Here is an 18,744-nt window from a genome sequence, read left to right on the forward strand (position 1 = left end):
GCATTAAAAAGTGAATAGTCAGGTTTTCTGTGGATGATCATATGCAGGTGTGGGAAAAATGAATTATAGTAAGGTTTATTAGGTAGGATGACAGATTGAGTCAGGTACAGATATTGACAGTTGCTGGACTCCTGCAGTAATTAGAGAAGATTATCGTAACTGGGTATCCTGAATCACTGAAACCTGTTTTTTTCATTGATAGATGAATGAATCATGATATTTTTCTTCAAAATCTTTCAGGATACTGCCTCCCAGATGATTTCTTCACCCCAATGGTGAAGGATACTGTTCAGAAGCTGATGAGTGTGTTGCGAGACCCAAATCTTCCTCTTCTTGAACTACAGGTACTTGAGGGAGATTCCATTGTTCTATACTGTACCCAAGAGACTTTTACTGTGAAAGATTTGTGGATGTGTAAGTGGAAATATTTTATTCTATATATATTACAGAAGCTTTCAAGGAAGCATAAACCCAGGTTTCACAGGATATTGTTCCTCATTAGTTCTCACATAGGCGAGGGGACTCATGGATGTACTTACATTTATTGTACTTGTTTTGATGTTGATTGATAGAACAGGTTTCTGCATTGTAATGGTTTGTTACTGTGCATAGTGCATCCAGGCCACTATATCATCACCAGTGCATCCACCTATGCATGCAATTGTTTAATTACTTTTTCATATTTGATTGCTGTGTCGTTTTTTAGCAAGGTAACACTAGGAACAAACAAAGAAAGGCTGCAATCGCTCACATCCATCACAAATGGAGGGGACAAGGAGAAATGGGAGACCAAATTGGAGATGGAGGGATGAAGTGGAAAAGATTTTGAGTGATCGGGGCCTGAGAGTGCAGGAGGGCGAAAGACGAGCATAGGTTAAAGTGAATAGGAATGATGTGATATGCAGGGGTTGATGTGCTGTCAATGGACTGAACTAGGGCATGTGAAGCACCGAGGGTATTCCATGAAAAGGTCTGTGTGGCCCAATTGTTGTTTCTGAGCGTTACACATGACATCTAGAAAATGGATGTTAATGAATGTGCCTTTCTTCATCTGTTCTTAGTGCTACCTCACTGACGGAGGAAACAGCAGACAAGTATTTATAAAGCGTCCCAGTTTGTTTGGGCACATTCACTTTATTTGCTCTAAGATGTTGGTTATTGGTCTCCAATTTTTTTTCCCCAACAGACACTTTTTAACGTTATCATTCCATCATTTTGGCTTTGCTTTGGACAAAAGACAGTCTGCTATGTGTTGGCACATACATCCCCTCTACTGCTTTGAACATTTAACTGAAGCTCACTCAATCTGTTTCCATATAGTTATCAATACTGATGTTATCCCAAGATTTTCTGTTCATGGTAATGTAAAAATCTTTAAAATTTGCAAGGCAAAAAACTGGTATTTTTTTCACAGCTCTCATCTAGACCAGCATTACAAGCATAGCTGAAAATTAATTGTCTATCTATCTTTATTTTTGTTGCCTATTCAAATTAACTCATAAGTTATTTGCCAGTGATCATTGTGCCAAACTTTTCTCCACCATCAACATTGTTAAAAAGATCCTCATTTATAGCTAGAAATAAATCTAATAGTTTTTTCTGTGAGTAGTTTTCTCAGCTAATTTCATTAGGGCATTATCAAAGACATTTTGATATATTCTTTAAACTAGGCTAATAGAAAGGGATTCTCCCTTCTTGGATAATTTGTTAAAATCTTCCACTGTGAATGAATCATCAGTACTGATTTCTGTTGTCTGATTATGAAGTCTTTTATATGTCTACCTCAGGTATTTGTGTTAGAAAACTGTAAACTAATCCTAATATTATTTTCTTATCAAAGATCATGACTTGTACAAAAATGAAGTAGATTTTATCAGCAGCTAAAGTAGTTTTCAGCACAGGATTAAGATGAGCTTAATCAAAGAGTAAGACACCACTGCCTACTTTATTTTCCCTATCACTGTCAAAGAGAATGTAACCAGGAATTGCATGCTTGATGAGGAAATCCTAAGATTCATAGATACCAGTTATAGCATATTTTTTCTTCCATTACAGTTGTAACTCTTAAATTGTGTTAAGTATTCTCCTTGCATTAACATGAAATATTCTGATACCTGATTGAGATTTTTTTCCATTGGTATGCATGCACGCAGTAATGGCACTGGGGAGCCCTTCAGTGTGAACTTGTGCCAAGACCTTGACTTGACTTGTCCTGTCCTGTTCACTTTTCCGTGTTCCCTACTTGTACTTGGGATTGATCTAAAGCTGCTGTATTCTGCCTTTTCTCCCACCTGTCTTATTCCCAGTTGGTGCCAGCTGACCCATCCAGTTATATACACCCACCAGCCCATTTCTTGCCATTACCTGTGAAGTGACCTCTCTACCTGAGAATTAGCTACTAGATGTTCACTTTTGCAGTATTCCCTACCTTCCTTGTTGCTATCTTGTGTTAGACCACTTATTTCTGGTTTATCTTCTGCCATGTCCCCTATTATCATGAATCCCTCGGTTGGTTTTTCTACATTCTGAATACCTAACTAGTTTATGTCTATTAAAAAAGAGCCTGATATCTCATCTAGCATTCTGCCAAATGGGCGTTCCCTATTCCATTCAGTAGAAGTCTGTCTTGGCAAAGAGGCTTTTATCTCTACTAAAATGACCCTACAAAAGTATACATAAAATGTTCTTCTCCCTGCAGAGAGCTTCAGTTCTGTTTATCCCCAGTATTTTACGAAGGGTAAAGGAATTTGTCACATCCAGGCAGTCATCCAATATAACTAACTTTGTACAGCTCTCTTTAAACTGATGGATAAGATTCTTATACTTTGCTAAAATCTCTTCTGATCTTCAATTGATTGTATTGTTTGCACCCACCTGGACAACAAATATAGTATCCATAGGAGTGTTTTAGACAGTGTCATCAAACTTCCCATGAATATTTCCAAATTTTCATCAGGAAAGCACAAATTTCTTCTGTTCCGCTTAACACAGAATACCTGGTTCTGATCCCTAGCTAACGAATCCCCATTCAGAATGATATGACTATAGATCGACCTGTATTTCATCCTCCAGTAAACTAAATCCATGTTTTGTCATAATCATCCCTCTCCTGGACCTCTCCACCTGGTTGACAAGTCTACCTAGCAGGCTAAAAGATAAAGTTATCCTCTCATTTTGTCTCCATAGCTGCCAATCAGTTTTTTAAGTTTTCCTTATTTGTCACCAGTGATTCATGCTCTTGTATATCAGCTGCTTTTGCAATACTCAAACCTAAATCACACTCACAGATTCATCTTAACATGTAGTTTCTCTAGTACCTCACTATTCCTGGTAATTTCTAAGTGCAGTTTTTCAAATAAACTGCAGAACAAACAAGATATGATCTTACCTTTTTCCAAAGCAAAAAAGTCTTGAGTGACTTCCTTTGTACAGCTAGGATAGCTAGACCCTGGAGTAGGCACTATTCTTCATATTACCTTGGTGGACTTGGAATCCAGGAGAAATGCATCCACTTGCAACAGAGGTCAGGGAGGTGGAAAGATAGGCCACTATGTGGGAGGGCAAAGATGGGGCACTAATTGGTACAGTAGGTCTGATGTTATTTGGATATGAGGCATGGGGACTAGATGAAAATATGCAGAGTGGGATATATTTTATGGAAATTGTATTTTTAAGGATATTATATAGTGTGAAGAGGGTTGATTAAGAAATTTTAGGGTGAAGAGGAGTGATAAGAAGAGTGTGACTGAAAGAGATGAAATGGTTTGGACACATAAAGAGAGTGAGTGAGGGGAGGTTAACAAAAAGGGTTTACTTGTCAGAAGTGGTGTGGAAAAGGAGAAGGGGGACAGTGCTTGGGGCCTGAACATTCATGAAAGTGACAGACATTCACAGGATAGAGTGACATGGTATACAAGAGGCGATGTGCCATCAGTGGACTGAAATAGGGAATATAAAGTTGTCTGGTGAAACTAAGGAAAGGTCTGTGGGGCCTGGTTGTAGACAGGGAATTTTGGTTTCATTGCATTACATATGACAGCGAAAGACTGGATATGAATGAATGAGGCCATTTCTTCATCTCTTCCTGGCACAACCTTGCTGATGTGGGACATGGCAAACAAATATGAAGAATCAAGAAAAGGTAAAAGATAAAAATCTTAGATTAACCATATTTATTGCTGTGCAGACATTTGAATTTGGCACTACCCCTAATGGTATATAGATAACTTACTTTTTAGGATTCTTTCCCATTGCTAAATGTACTTGCTTGTGACATAAGGCATCTTTTCATACTAATGAAGTGCACCATTCAATTTAAATGATTTCAGGAGGTAGTGGCCCATACAAGTCCGGATAGAGTTCACACAAGGTTGAACGTAATACCCCATTGTGTTATATGGGTAATTGAAACTAGGTTTTTTCTAGTGCTAATATAGTTCCTTGTGACATAAGACAATTCTGTATACTGGTAAACTTTGCCTTCCAATTTAGATAAGGGAAGGAAGAGGCAACTCGCACAAGTATGGTTACAGTCTCCACAGGGAAAATCATACAAGTGTGGACTTCATCCAGTAAGGGTAAGGCTCATATATGTTTCTAAGTATTTGCATATGTGTAGGATTTAGGGCTTAATCTCTATGTGTTTATGTGTTTACACTCATTTGAACCTAGCTTTTTCCCTTTTCTTTCAGGAAGTCATCTCTTCAATTAGTGGAAGAATACCCCAAGCTGTGGAGAAGAAAATTCGCAAGTACATGTTGATATATGGCAGCAATGTGACATCTATGTTGGCACAATTTCCATCTCAGGAGATTGCCAGTGCTATTGACAGGTTTGAAATGATTTCTCACTGACTTTGTGGATGATGTTGTAAAGATTCCTTTATATTTATGGTTACATTATAGTAAGTAGGGTTAAAGTGAGGATAAGAGGTAAGGTGGAGGTAGCACTTCTGCTACAGGAGGAGTTGTGTGAATGTATGTAAGTGAGCTTCAGACTGATGTGGGTAAAAATGGAAGTGGAAGACAAGAGGTGGATAATTATTAGTGCTTATGAACCTGACCACGAGATGAATGATGAATAGAGGCAAGAGTTTTAGGAGCAGCTGAGTGTGTCAACAGTTTTGATGCTAGAGATCAGGCAATAGTGATGGGTAATGTAAATGATAAATGTGGCAGTTGAGGGTATATCTGGGGTGCATGGGGTATTTAGTGAAGTGAATAGAAACGGTGAACAGCTTGTGGAGTTGTTAGCTGAGAAAGGACAGTGGACTAGTCATTAATAATGTATCGTTTTGAAAGATGGACATACATAAGTATATGTGGGTGAGTAGAAAAGATGTTGAGTGGATGTTATTGGATTATATTTCAATTGATAAATGAACTGAAAAAAGGCTTTTGGATGTGAATATGCAGAGAGGGGTAGCTGGTGGGATTTCTGATTAATGCATAGTTGAGGGGAATGTTTTTAGAAAAAACAAAACATAAGGGTGAAAGTGAGTCTTGAAAAGATATTTGTGCGAAGAAATACCAGGAGTGATTAAGTGTAAAATGGCAAAAAATTAGAGTAAACAAAGCTAGGGGAGTGGATAAGGAATTGGATGTAATACTGCTGGCATGTTTGAGAGACATAAGGTTGGAGGTGGGCAGGTGATAAAGGATAGTGGGTGGTTGGGTGATGAAGTAATGTTACTAGTGAGAGAAAAAAGAGTGGTGTATGGATGGTACTAACGAGGAAGGCATACGAGTAATCCTAGAATGTACAAGAGAAGGTGGCATAAGGCCAAAAGGAAGGTGCAGGAATTGAATAAAGGGCAAACAAGTGTTGATGAATGAGTGTAAGCAAACTTCACATAGAATAAGATAATGCTTTGCAAAGAAATCAATAGTGTAAGAAAACAAGAAAAGGAATAGGAACATCAGTGAAGGGAACAAAAAGGAAAGAGAAAAGTGGTGATAGGCAGTAACAAGGTGAAAAGGAAATGGAAAACTCTGAAGGATGTTTGAATGTGTTTGATAATGGGGTTGGCAGATGTAGGATGTTTGGTTCATGGAGAAATGTGAAGTAAGAGTCATGGCAAGTGGTTTCATCAGAAGAGAAGAGGTGGTGAAAGCCTTGCCTAAGATTAAAGGAGCAAGTTCACTGGAGTGGATGGTATTGCAGTTGAATTTCTCAAGAAAGGGGGTGATCTGCTTCTTTCCCTACACATCAAAACTTTGGAACTCTCTACCATCTCAGGTCTTTCCCAATGACTTTGACCTGGCACATTTCAGAAGACAGGTTTTTCACTTCCTTTAAAGTTTGTAAATACTTTCCCTTGTTTTTTCTTTTTCTGTTTCTTAATTTTCTTTATATTTCAATCTTGATGTGGACTTTTGTGCTTGACTGGAGCCTTCATCATAAAAGAAAATTTAGGATTTCCATTGTAAGTATGGATCATATGAGGTGCCTAAGGATTGATGGAATGCATATATAGTGCCATTTTGTAAAGGCAAAAGGACAAAGGTTAATGTTCAGATTAAAGAGGTATAAATTTGTTGAATGTATCGGGTAATTTGTGTTCAAAATTGATGATTGAGAGGGTGATGACATACACAAAGCATCAAATGAGAGGAGCATTGTTGTTTCAGGAGTAGTAGACAATTTTTGGACCAGATGTTTGCTTTGTGGAATGTGCAAGAAATACTTAGAAAATGGAAGGATTTGTATGTGACATTTATTGATCTAGAGAGAGCATATTATAGATTTGATAGAGATGCTTTTTGGAAGGTCTTACAAATATGTAATGAATAAAGGAAGGTTGTTAGAAGCAGCTAGGATTTCTTATCAAGACAGTAAGGTGTGTGTGTGAGCAGGTAGAGAGGAGGGTGAGTAGTTCCAGGTGAGGTTGGGTCAATGGCAGAGATGTGTAATGTCACCACATCTGTTTGATTTGTTTATGGTTGGGATGGTTGAGGGAGGTAAAAGCAAGGGATTTGGAGAAAGGGAAAGTATGCAGTTTGTTGGGGGTGGGGAGTCTGGGAGAAGACTCACTTGTTATTTGCTGATGACATTATGCTGATGGCAGATTCAAGTGGAAAACTGCAGAAGTTGGTGCCTGAGTTTGGGTATGGGTGCTGTTACATTCTGCCTCCACCCCTAACATTAAAGGGTGTATAATCAGCCTATAGGCCCATTAAAACAGATAACTCTGAAATAACAGCTGTTAACAGAGAGATTTGGGCTAGACACAGACTCCCTTACCATATGGCTAACATCTCCTGACAGTTGAGGGCCATAATGATATACCTACTTTATCCATTCTTGTCAAGTTGGTCACATACCAAACAGATAAAACTCTATAAAAATATATTCATGATAGCAAAAATAAACATGGCCCTCTTGTAACATAGATTATACAATTTATACTTGATACATAGATCTCTCTTTATATTACCTTACTTAACATCTCTTTGGCAAATTTACTGACAATTATAAAACATAAGGTTTTGAAATAACTGAGATGTGTACAGATTACATTACACTTTTACCAACAGCTTTGTATCACATCCTTCTTTTTATGGCCATTCCTGAGAGAGAGGCTTGACCTTGGCCTTCTTCTGTATGCTTCTGTCTCCAGTTCCACAGTTTTTAATACTGCATTCTTAACAGCCTTATAATCTACTGATTCCATTAGACTAAGACTTGCATACGCCTCTCTAGCCCTACCCTTAAATCTACTCTGCACCAACATACCCCACTCAGTTTCATCCCATTCTTTAATAGTTGCAAGTTTTTCAAACTGAATAAAGAAGGCCTTAGCTTCTTTTTGTATAAACTCAGGGAACTGACTTTATCATCTCTCTCCAATTTTTCGTCTTGAACCTGTCCTTTCTTCTATTTCTAATTGGCTAAGCCTTACCTGTTTATCAGCCTGGAGTCTCTCTTTTTGGGTTTCTGCATATATTCTCTCCTTTTCAGCCTCTATTTATATTTCTTATGCTCAGATTCTAATCTTAATTTCTCTGTTACAACTTTTTCACTATTATCAACATCTTGAGGTTTCTTCAATATTGATAAGGACACCAACTGGTCATTTGATTCTCTCTGCATGTCACTTTTGACATGTGTCAGTAGAGAAATTCCGTAATTAACTGCCACATGGCAGAGGTATAAGTTTGTTGAGTATTCCTGGGAAATTATATGGGAGGGTATTGATTGAGAGGGTGAAGGCATGTACAGAGCATCAGATTGGGGAAGAGCAGTGTGGTGTCAGAAGTGGTAGAGGATGTGTGGATCAGGTGTTTGCTTTGAAGAATGTATGTGAGAAATACTTAGAATAGCAAATGGATTTGTATGTAGCATTTATGGATCTGGAGAAGGCGTATGATAGAGTTGATAGAGATGCTCTGTGGAAGGTATTAAGAATATATGGTGTAGGAGGAAAGTTGTTAGAAGCAGTGAAAAGTTTTTGTCGAGGATGTAAGGCATGTGTACGTGTAGGAAGAGAAGAAAGTGATTGGTTCTCAGTGAATGTTGGTTTGCGGCAGGGGTGCATGATGTCTCCATGGTTGTTAATTTGTTTATGGATGGGTTGTTAGGGAGGTGAATGCAAGAGTTTTGGAAAGGGGCAAGTACACAGTATGTTGTGGATGAGAGAGCTTGGGAAGTGAGTCAGTTGTTGTTCGCTGATGATACAACGCTGGTGGCTGAATCGTGCGAGAAACTGCAAAAGCTAGTGACTGAGTTTGGTAAAGTGTGTGAAAGAAGAGAGCTGAGAGTAAATGTGAATAAGAGCAAGGTTATTAGGTATAGTAGGATTGAGGGACAAGTCAATTGGGAGGTAAGTTTGAATGGAGAAAAACTGGAGGAAGTGAAGTGTTTTAGATATCTTTAAGTGGATTTGGCAGCGGATGGAAGTGGAAGTGAATCATTAACCAGGAAGCGGAAGTGAATCATAGGGTGGGGGACGGGGCGAAAGTTCTGGGAGCATTGAAGAATGTGTGGAAGTCGAGAATATTATCTCGGAAAGCAAAAATGGATATGTTTTAAGGAATAGTGTTTCCAAAAATGTTATATGGTTGTGAGGTGTGGGCTATAGATAGAGTTGTGCAGAGGAGTATGGATGTGCTGGAAATGAGATGTCTGAGGACAATATGTGTTGTGAGGTGGTTTGATCGAGTAAGTAATGTAAGGGTAAGAGAGATGTGTAGTAATAAAAAGAGTGTGGTTGAGAGAGCAGAAGAGGGTGTATTGAAATGGTTTGGTCACATGGAGAGAATGAGTGAGTAAAGATTGACTAAGAGGATACATGTGTCAGAGGTGGAGGAAATAAGGAGAAGTGGGAGACCAAATTGGAGGTGGAAAGATGGAGTGAAAAAGATTTTGAGTGATCGGGGCCTGAACATACGGGAGGGTGAAAAGCGTGCAGGGAATAGAGTGAATTGGAACAGTGTGGTATACCGGAGTGGACGTGCTGTCAATGGATTGAACCAGGGCATGTGAAGCGTCTGGGGTAAACCATGGAAAGTTGTGTGGGGCCTGGATGTGGAAAGGGAGCTGTGGTTTCAGTGCATTATTACATGACAGCTAGAGACTGAGTGTGAACGAATGTGGCCTTTGTTGTCTTTTCCTTGTGCTACGTTGCGCACATGTTGGGGAAGGGGGTTGTTATTTCATGTGTGGTGGGGTGGCAACGGAAATGAATAAAGGCAGACAGTATGAATTATATACATGTGTATATATATATGTATATATATGTTCTATCCCTGGGGATAGGGGAGAAAGAATACTTCCCACGTATTCCCTGCGTGTCATAGAAGGCGACTAAAAGGGGAGGGAGTGGGGGGGCTGGAAATCCTCCCCTCGTTTTTTTTTAATTTTCCAAAAGAAGGAACAGAGAAGGGGGCAAGGTGAGGATATTCCCTCAGAGGCCCAGTCCTCTGTTCTTAATGCTACCTTGCTAATGCGGGAAATGGCGAATAGTTTGAAAGAAAAAGAAAGAAAAAAAGATATATATGTATATGTCTGCATGTAAGACAAGGGAGCGAATGGGAACTTCAGTGAAGGGGGCAAATGGGGAGGTGATAACAAGTTATGGTGATGTGAGAAGGAGATGGAGTGAGTATTTTGAAGGTTTGTTGAATGTGTTTTGATGATAGAGTGGCAGATATAGGGTGTTTTGGTTGAGGTGGTGTGCAAAGTGAGAGGGTTAGGGAAAATGATTTGGTAAACAGAGAAGAGGTAGTAAAGGCTTTGCGGAAGATGAAAGCCAGCAAGGCAGCAGGTTTGGCTGGTATTGCAGTGGAATTTATTAAAAAAGGGGGTGAGTGTATTGTTGACTGGTTGGTAAGGTTATTTAATGTATGTGTGATTCATGGTGAGGTGCCTGAGGATTGGCGGAATGCGTGCATAGTGCCATTGTACAAAGGCAAAGGGGATAAGAGTGAGTGCTCAAATTACAGAGGTATAAGTTTGTTGAGTATTCCTGGTAAATTATATGGGAGGGTATTGATTGAGAGGGTGAAGGCATGTACAGAGCATCAGATTGGGGAAGAGCAGTGTGGTTTCAGAAGTGGTAGAGGATGTGTGGATCAGGTGTTTGCTTTGAAGAATGTATGTGAGAAATACTTAGAAAAGCAAATGGATTTGTATGTAGCATCTATGGACCTGGAGAAGACATATGGTAGAGTTGATAGAGATGCTCTGTGGAAGGTATTAAGAATATATTGTGTGGGAGGCAAGTTGTTAGAAGCAGTGAAAAGTTTTTATCGAGGATGTAAGGCATGTGTACATGTAGGAAGAGAGGAAAGTGATTGGTTCTCAGTGAATGTAGGTTTGCGACAGGTGTGTGTGATGTCTCCATGGTTGTTTAATTTGTTTATGGATGGGGTTGTTAGGGAGGTGAATGCTAGAGTTTTGGAAAGAGGGGCAAGTATGAAGTCTGTTGGGGATGAGAGAGCTTGGGAAGTGTCAATTGTTGTTCGCTGATGATACAGCGCTGGTGGCTGATTCATGTGAGAAACTGCAAAAGCTGGTGACTGAGTTTGGTAAATTGTGTGAAAGAAGAAAGTTAAGAGTAAACGTGAATAAGAGCAAGGTTATTAGGTACAGTAGGGTTGAGGGTCAAGTCAATTGGGAGGTAAGTTTGAATGGAGAAAAACTGGAGGAAGTAAAGTGTTTTAGATATCTGGGAGTGGATCTGGCAGCGGATGGAACCATGGAAGCGGAAGTGAATCATAGGGTGGGGGAGGGGGCGAAAATCCTGGGAGCCTTGAAGAATGTGTGGAAGTCGAGAACATTATCTCCTAAAGCAAAAATGGGTATTTTTGAAGGAATAGTGGTTCCAACAATGTTGTATGGTTGTGAGGCATGGGCTATGGATAGAGTTGTGTGCAGGAGGGTGGATGTGCTGGAAATGAGATGTTCGAGGACAGTGTGTGGTGTGAGGTGGTTTGATCGAGTAAGTAATGTAAGGGTAAGAGAGATGTGTGGAAATAAAAAGAGCGTGGTTGAGAGAGCAGAAGAGGGTGTTTTGAAATGGTTTGGGCACATGGAGAGAATGAGTGAGGAAAGATTGACCAAGAGGTTATATGTGTCGGAGGTGGAGGGAACGAGGAGAAGTGGGAGACCAAATTGGAGGTGGAAAGATGGAGTGAAAAAGATTTTGAGTGATCTGGGCCTGAACATGCAGGAGGGTGAAAGGTGTGCAAGGAATAGAGTGAATTGGATCGATGTGGTATACCGGGGGTCGACGTGCTGTCAATGGATTGAATCAGGCATGTGAAGCGTCTGGGGTAAACCATGGAAAGTTGTGTGGGGCCTGGAAGTGGAAAGGGAGCTGTGGTTTTGGGCATTATTGCATGACAGCTAGAGACTGAGTGTGAAGGAATGTGGCCTTTGTTGTCTTTTCCTAGCAGCTACCTCGCACACATGAGGGGGAGAGGGGGATGTTATTCCATGTATGGCAAGGTGGCGATGGGAATGAATAAAGGCAGACAGTGTGAATTGTGTGCATGTGTATATATGTATGTGTCTGTTCGTGTATGTATATATATATGTGTACATTGAGATGTATGGGTATGTATATTTGTGTGTGTGGACATGTATGTACATACATGTGTATGGGGGTGGGTTGGGCCATTTCTTTCGTCTGTTTCCTTGCGCTACCTCGCAAACGCAGGAGACAACGACAAAGCAAAATAAATAAATATATATGATGTCTGTGTGTGTATAGAGTGTGTATATATATGTATACATTGAGATGTATAGGTATGTATATTTGCGTGTGTGGACGTGTATGTATATACATGTGTATGTGGGTGGGTTGGACAATTCTTTCATCTGTTTCCTTGCGCTACCTCGCTAACGCGGGAGACAGTGACAAAGTAAAATATATAGATAAAGAATATGGTTCAGTTCATCTTTATTACACTGGTACAAAATATGTATATCCTGGGTTTCAATATACTTCTTAACGTTATCTGCTATGTTTAAACACTCTATATTTACAAGTATGAACACTTACTTGTTTAGAGAAATCTTCTCCATATATTTCAAGAGAGCACAACACTTCAGCCAGCTTGAATTTCATACACTCGGTTTCACAATTTCAGCTCCTTGGTCTGTGTTTTCACATATCATATCCTGGACAGCAGGCTCCCACATATTCAGCTCCTTGAAGCCAGGTTTCACAGTTCACAATCCCGGACCGCAGGTTTCACAGTTCGAGATCCTGGACAGCAGGTTTTATAGGTCAAAATCCCGAATGACGGGATGACGGGTTTGTGACAGCTGTGTAGTGAGCCATCACTTTTGTGGTTGTCAAGTTGCTTTTTGACCCAGATAGCTGTCTTTTCTTGCTGCCTTCACACCTTATACATTAAAGGGTGTTTAATCAGCCCATAGGCCCATTGAAACAAATCTCTGTTAACAGAAGCTGTTATTTCAGAGTTATCTGTTTTATTGGGCCTATGGGCTGATTATACACCCTTTAATGTATAAGGGGTGGAGGCAGAACGTAACAGTGTAAAGGAAGAATGTGAGAGTGAATGTGAATAAAAGCATGGTTATTAGGTTTAGTAGTGCAAAGAGACAGGCTAGTTTTGATGTGGCTTTCAATGGAGAGAGAATTTAGGAAGTGAAGTGTTTTGGATACTTAGGAGTGGGCATGGCTGTGACTGGAGGCATGGAAGCTGAGGTAGCAAAGGGGCAAAGATTCTGGGAGCATTGAGGCATGTGTGGAAAAAGAGGTCACTATCAAGGAGGATGAAAATGGGTATTTTTGAATGTATACTGGTATAGTAAGCTATGTAAGGGAATGTATGAAAGAGGGAGAATTTGTTGGAAGTGAAATGTTTGAGGACAATATGAGGTTTGAAGAGGGTTAATCAAGTAAATAATGACAGGTTAAGAGAGAGGTGTTGTAGTAAGAATAACGTGCTTAAAAGAGCTGAAGAGGGTGTGCTGAAATAGTTTGGACATATGGAGAAAATGAGTAAGTTAGTGGTAGTAGTTGGAGGCCAGACAGCTTCCACAGAGGTATATTACCAATACTACCTGCTTGGATATTGGGAGGGTTTGTGACAGCTGTATAGTGAGCCATCATTTCTGTGGTTGTCAAGCTGCTTTTTGACCCAGATAGCTGTCTTTTCTTGCTGCCTCTTCCACATGTGGACTACTGGCATTCTGTCTACATACATACAGTAACACTTAACTCTCACAGCTTATTCTTCATAACCCTAGATTTTCTTATAGTAAGCACTATGTACTAGTCCTGCCTTTGTGCATAATAATAGGAGCAATACAGTAGATAGAAGTAATAGGTAGGAACATTTAAGTAGGAGCATTAGGTAGAAATATCAGGTAGGAAAATTAGGCAGGAGCATTAGATAGAAATAATAGGTTGGAATATTAGGTAGACACAGATAGAAGTAGTTTGTTGGAACATTAGGCAGGAGCCTCTGCAAACACTGTGCTAGAGATGCCCTATACCAGTGGCCTCTCACTAACCCCTGACTACTCTTAAAACATTTCCTAACCATTCTTCCCCTTTGTTTCACTCAGAGCCAGAACAACCTGGTTTCTTTCCTTAGAATACTCCTTGTCTCTCTTTTGTTCTTATTTTTATTATACTGTGTCGCTGTCTCCTGCATTAGCAAGGTAGCGGAAGGAAACAGAGGAAAGAATGGCCCAACCCACCCACATACACATGTATATACATACAGGCCCACACATGCTTATATACATACCTATACATTTCAACAGATACATACATATTCATATACAGACATATACATAGATACTCATGTACATATTCATACTTGCTGCCTTCATCCATTCCCGTCGCCATCCCACCATACATGAAATGGCACCCCCCTCCCCCTTCATACTTACAAGGTAGCACTAGGAAAAGACAACAAAGGCCACATTCGTTCACAATGTCTCTAGCTGTCATGTGTAATTCACCGAAACCACAGCTCCCTTTCCACATCCAGGCCCCACTTTTCATGGTTTACCCCAGATGCTTCACATGCCCTGCTTCACTCCATTGACAATTCACTCTGTTCCTTGCACGCCTTTCACCCTCATGTATGTTCAGGCTCTGATCGCTTAAAATCTTACTCACTCCATCCTTCCACTTCCAGTTTGGTCTCCCTTTTCTCCTCGTTCCCTTTACCTCCGACACATATATCCTCTTTGTCAATCTTTCCTCACTCGCTCTCTCCATGTGACCAAATAATTTCAAATACGCCCTCTTATGCCCTCTCAACCACACTTTTTATTACCCCACATCTCTCTTACCCTTTCATTACTTACTTGATCAAACCTCCTACACCACATATTGTCCTCAAACATCTCATTTCCAACACATTCACCCTCCTCCACACAACCTATCTGTAGCCCACGCCTCGCAACCATATAGCATTGTTGGAACCACTATTCCTTCAAGCATACCCATTTTTGCTCTCAGAGATAACGTTCTCACCCTCCACACATTCTTCAACACTCCCAGAACCTTCGCCCCCTCCCCCACCCTGTGACTCATTTCCACTTCCACGGTTCCATCCGCTGCTAAATCCACTCCCAGATATCTAAAACACTTCACTTCCTCCAATTTTTCTCCATTCAAACTTACCTCCCAGTTGACTTGTTCCTCAACCCTACTGAACCTAATAACCTTGATCTTATTCACATTTACTCTCAGTTTTCTTCTTTCACACACTTTACCAAACTCAGTCACCAGCTTCTGCAGTTTCTCACCCGAATCAGCCACTAGCGCTATATCATTATCAAACAACAACTGACTCACTTCCCAAGCCCTCTCATCCAGAACAGACTGCATACTTGTCCCAATCTCCAAAACTCTTGCATTCACCTCCCTAACAACCCTATCCATAAACAAATTAAACAAACATGAAGACATCACGCACCCCTGCCGCATACCGACATTCACTGGGAACCAATCACTTTCCTCTCTTCCCGATAAAAACTTTTCACTGCTTCCAGCAACTTACTTCCAACACCATATACTCTTAATGCCTTTCACAGAGCATCTCGATCAACTCTATCATATGCCTTCTCTAGATCCATAAATACTTCATCCATAAATACTTCATACAAATCCATTTGTTTTTCTAAGTATTTCTCACATACATTCTTCAAAGTAAAGACCTGATCCATGCATCCTCTACCCCTTCTGAAACCACACTGCTCTTCCCCAATCTGATGCTCTGTGCATGCTTTACCCTCTCAATCAATACCCTCCCATATAATTTCCCAGGAATACTCAAAAAATTTATACCTTTGTAATTTGAACACTCACCTTTATCCCCTTTGCCTTTGTACACTGGCACTATGCATGCATTCTGCCAATCCTCATTCACTTCACCATGAACCATACATACATTATTTTTGTTCTTATCTTGGTTGAATCTACACACATTCAGACATCCTAGCCTGAGCCTTCAAGGATGATGAGCATTCCTTGCTTGGCTTCTTCTGTTGTTCACTCTTTTCGAAATGAAAATACAAGACGAGGCTGTTTCCAGCCCCCTGTTCACACCCCTTTTAGTTGCCTTCTACAACACTCAGAGAATACGAAGGTAGAGTTCTTTCTCCCCTATCCAAGAGGTGCAAAACTCATTGCTTGAATTTATGTGTAAAGTTGTTAGTTAGCTTGTGTTGATATACATCTGGAATAGGCAAGGAGTTAAGGCACAGATTTTTGCTTTATTTTATCATCTTTTTAAAAAGTTTTACTTTAACCCTCCTCCTTTTTGTTGGTATAGTATACTCTCAAGGTTTGCAGAATTAACCACCCTAACTTAGAGAGAAGTGTAAATTTTGAAGTCTGAAGAACTCTTTGGGGCAGTGTCCCTAGAGTATTTTTCCTAGGATATCATTTCCTGCCCTCTCTTCCTCTCTCTTTTGAAAAACCTTTCTGATAACAGACTGTAACCACCATCAGATTGACATCAGTGTTTTGAAAGTTGTAAGGCAGATCAGCATCAGTGGGCGGGAGATGATGACATCATTACATAGAAGAGGTTACATATAGGTCACTGGGTATTCCTGAGCTGGGCTTTTCTTTTTTATTGTGAAAAAGATGGCTATTGAGGATTGAGAAGCATACATCTCACCAGAAGGCAGAAGAATAAGAGATTTCAAGCCCCAAAGTATCCTATAGATTCTCTTGAGGCATACAGGATACCACCTGAAAGAGAAAAAGTTTTTCATGCATAAAACTTAAATTTTTGCAAGTGTTTAGGTATAGCTGACAAATGTTATAATTCTTACCTGTCATTTATAAGAACTCTTTCTCCATTTTTGCAGTCATGCTGCATCTCTACAGAAGAAAGATCGTGATGTTTTCTTCGTAACAACTCAAGGGCTAGTGCAGCTATGCCAGCGTTACAAGAAAGGCAGCCGTGGCCGTATGACACAAGTTGTACAGGAACTGCTAAAGAACTATCTGCAAGTTGAGACCCAATTTCAGCATGGTATGTATTTCAGTATTGTGGAAAGTATGCCACTTGTGTACCTAGACCACATATTTGATTCAGATACTCAGATTCATTATCTCCAGATTTGCCTTGATTTTTGTGGTGTGAATAGTAAGAGTAGAACGACTACCTCTACAATGCAAATTCTGACCACCATTTTGGAACCCAAAGCCTCTTACTGCACCTTGTAACCTGGTAATTACAAAATTTTTGGGACACTTTCTCACTTGGTCGTTGCAGTGAAGTTCCATGACTGACATTAGGGATACATTCAGTGAAAAGACTGTTTTATGGAAAAGTTTTATGGAAAAGTTTCATTGTGTATAGTAAACTGACTGATTGCTTGGTGATGAATCCAGAAAGTGTGCCTTGTATAGTCATGACTGGTAAGCCTGATGTGGGACGACTTCAGAGAAAAATTTTTAATTATCTAAGTGTGCATGATTGTTACCAAAATTAAAAGAAGGGAGAGATGGATGTTATGTTTGATGACAGATATCTAGATGTTCTGATTATGAGTGCAATGCAGCTGAAGGGTAAGGGGATAAAATGGTTTACAAATGTAAGAGATTAATGACATGACAGGACAGAAAAAGGATGGCACTTTTGATGTGGAATGAGCTATGGAAATGTGTTAAAGAATGCAAATGATATCAAGGTTTATGTGGGTTAGAATGAAAGTGTACCATGAAACTTGGAAGGCTAATAATGCTTGCCCTCTTGGAAGTGGAAAGATTAAAAAAGGAATAAGTGCATGTGAAAGGAGCTGAGTGAGTGCTTTGGTACCAGTATTGCTGGATTTGAACTGAAGGTTTGGTTAGGTTCAAGTGAGAGTATAGATTTGAGGGAATGGTATAAGTGAAAGTTGAGAAAAGCTTATACTGATGTGTGCTGTAAGAGGAATGGTATTTGGTAAGCATGGTTTAAGAATAGTTGCGTACATAAGTATACATGGGTGAGAAGGATTGAGGATCATTTGGCATTAATGGATTATATTCTTACTAACAGATATGCGAAAAAAAAGTTGTTGGAAATGAATGTGCTGAGGGCCAGCAGATTGAATATCTGATTATTTGATGGAGATTAAAAACACTATTGGGTTTAGGAAATTGTATATGTTACGAAAGTGCGAAAAGTGAGTGAACTAGGAAAGATGGTTTGTGGGTAGAGATACCTGGAGAGATTATCAAAAGTGGCACAGGGTGAGAGAAAATGAAAAGAGGGAGTGGTAGAACAGTGGAAGATGTTTAGGGAAGCAGGTCAGAGTTGTATGGGATGCTGTGACTTTCTCTTTATGGTTATCTAGATTTTACATTTCAAAAATTATTGTATTATACATTTACACATTATGTTTCAGACATGTCAAGTATATTATCACATTTGAATATGACTGCTTAGCCTCATACATTATCACATATTGATATGATTGCTTGGCCTGTTACTGTGATGTAGGTCTGGCTTTGCATTTTGAGTTTGCCAATAGTTTTGGTTATCTATATTTTTTTTCTTATGCTTACAATGTATTGGCAATTTTCTTAATATTGTGAGCATCTTTGAATATTATGCACATGTTAATATATACTTGACTTATTTTTATCATCTAAATTTAAGAGCTAGTGTGTACCAAGATGACAGACATTTCATATAATGGGATTAAATGAACTGTTTTCAACTGTGTCCCACTGTCTCAGGTGTTTTGCTTGATAGGGATTGAAATGATAATCTTTTTTTTTTTTTTTGAGTGGAACAATTAGAGTAAATT

At 39.6% G+C, this 18,744-nt stretch overlaps 1 protein-coding gene across 7 annotated transcripts in view; it reads left to right on the plus strand.

The window, feature by feature from the left end:
* The window catches only part of ACC (acetyl-CoA carboxylase), a 333,790-nt gene that overhangs the window by 121,373 nt on the left and 193,673 nt on the right, over positions 1 to 18,744 (plus strand). For all 7 annotated transcript variants that reach the window (XM_071665546.1, XM_071665545.1, XM_071665542.1 and 4 more), the window contains 3 exons: positions 241 to 344; positions 4,692 to 4,831; positions 16,813 to 16,979. In XM_071665546.1, coding sequence (XP_071521647.1) covers positions 241 to 344; positions 4,692 to 4,831; positions 16,813 to 16,979 — 411 coding nt within the window. The remainder of the gene's footprint in view (positions 1 to 240; positions 345 to 4,691; positions 4,832 to 16,812; positions 16,980 to 18,744) is intronic.

This window comes from Panulirus ornatus, chromosome 10 (genome assembly GCF_036320965.1).
Source record: "Panulirus ornatus isolate Po-2019 chromosome 10, ASM3632096v1, whole genome shotgun sequence".
In the NCBI taxonomy this organism is placed as follows: domain Eukaryota; kingdom Metazoa; phylum Arthropoda; class Malacostraca; order Decapoda; family Palinuridae; genus Panulirus; species Panulirus ornatus.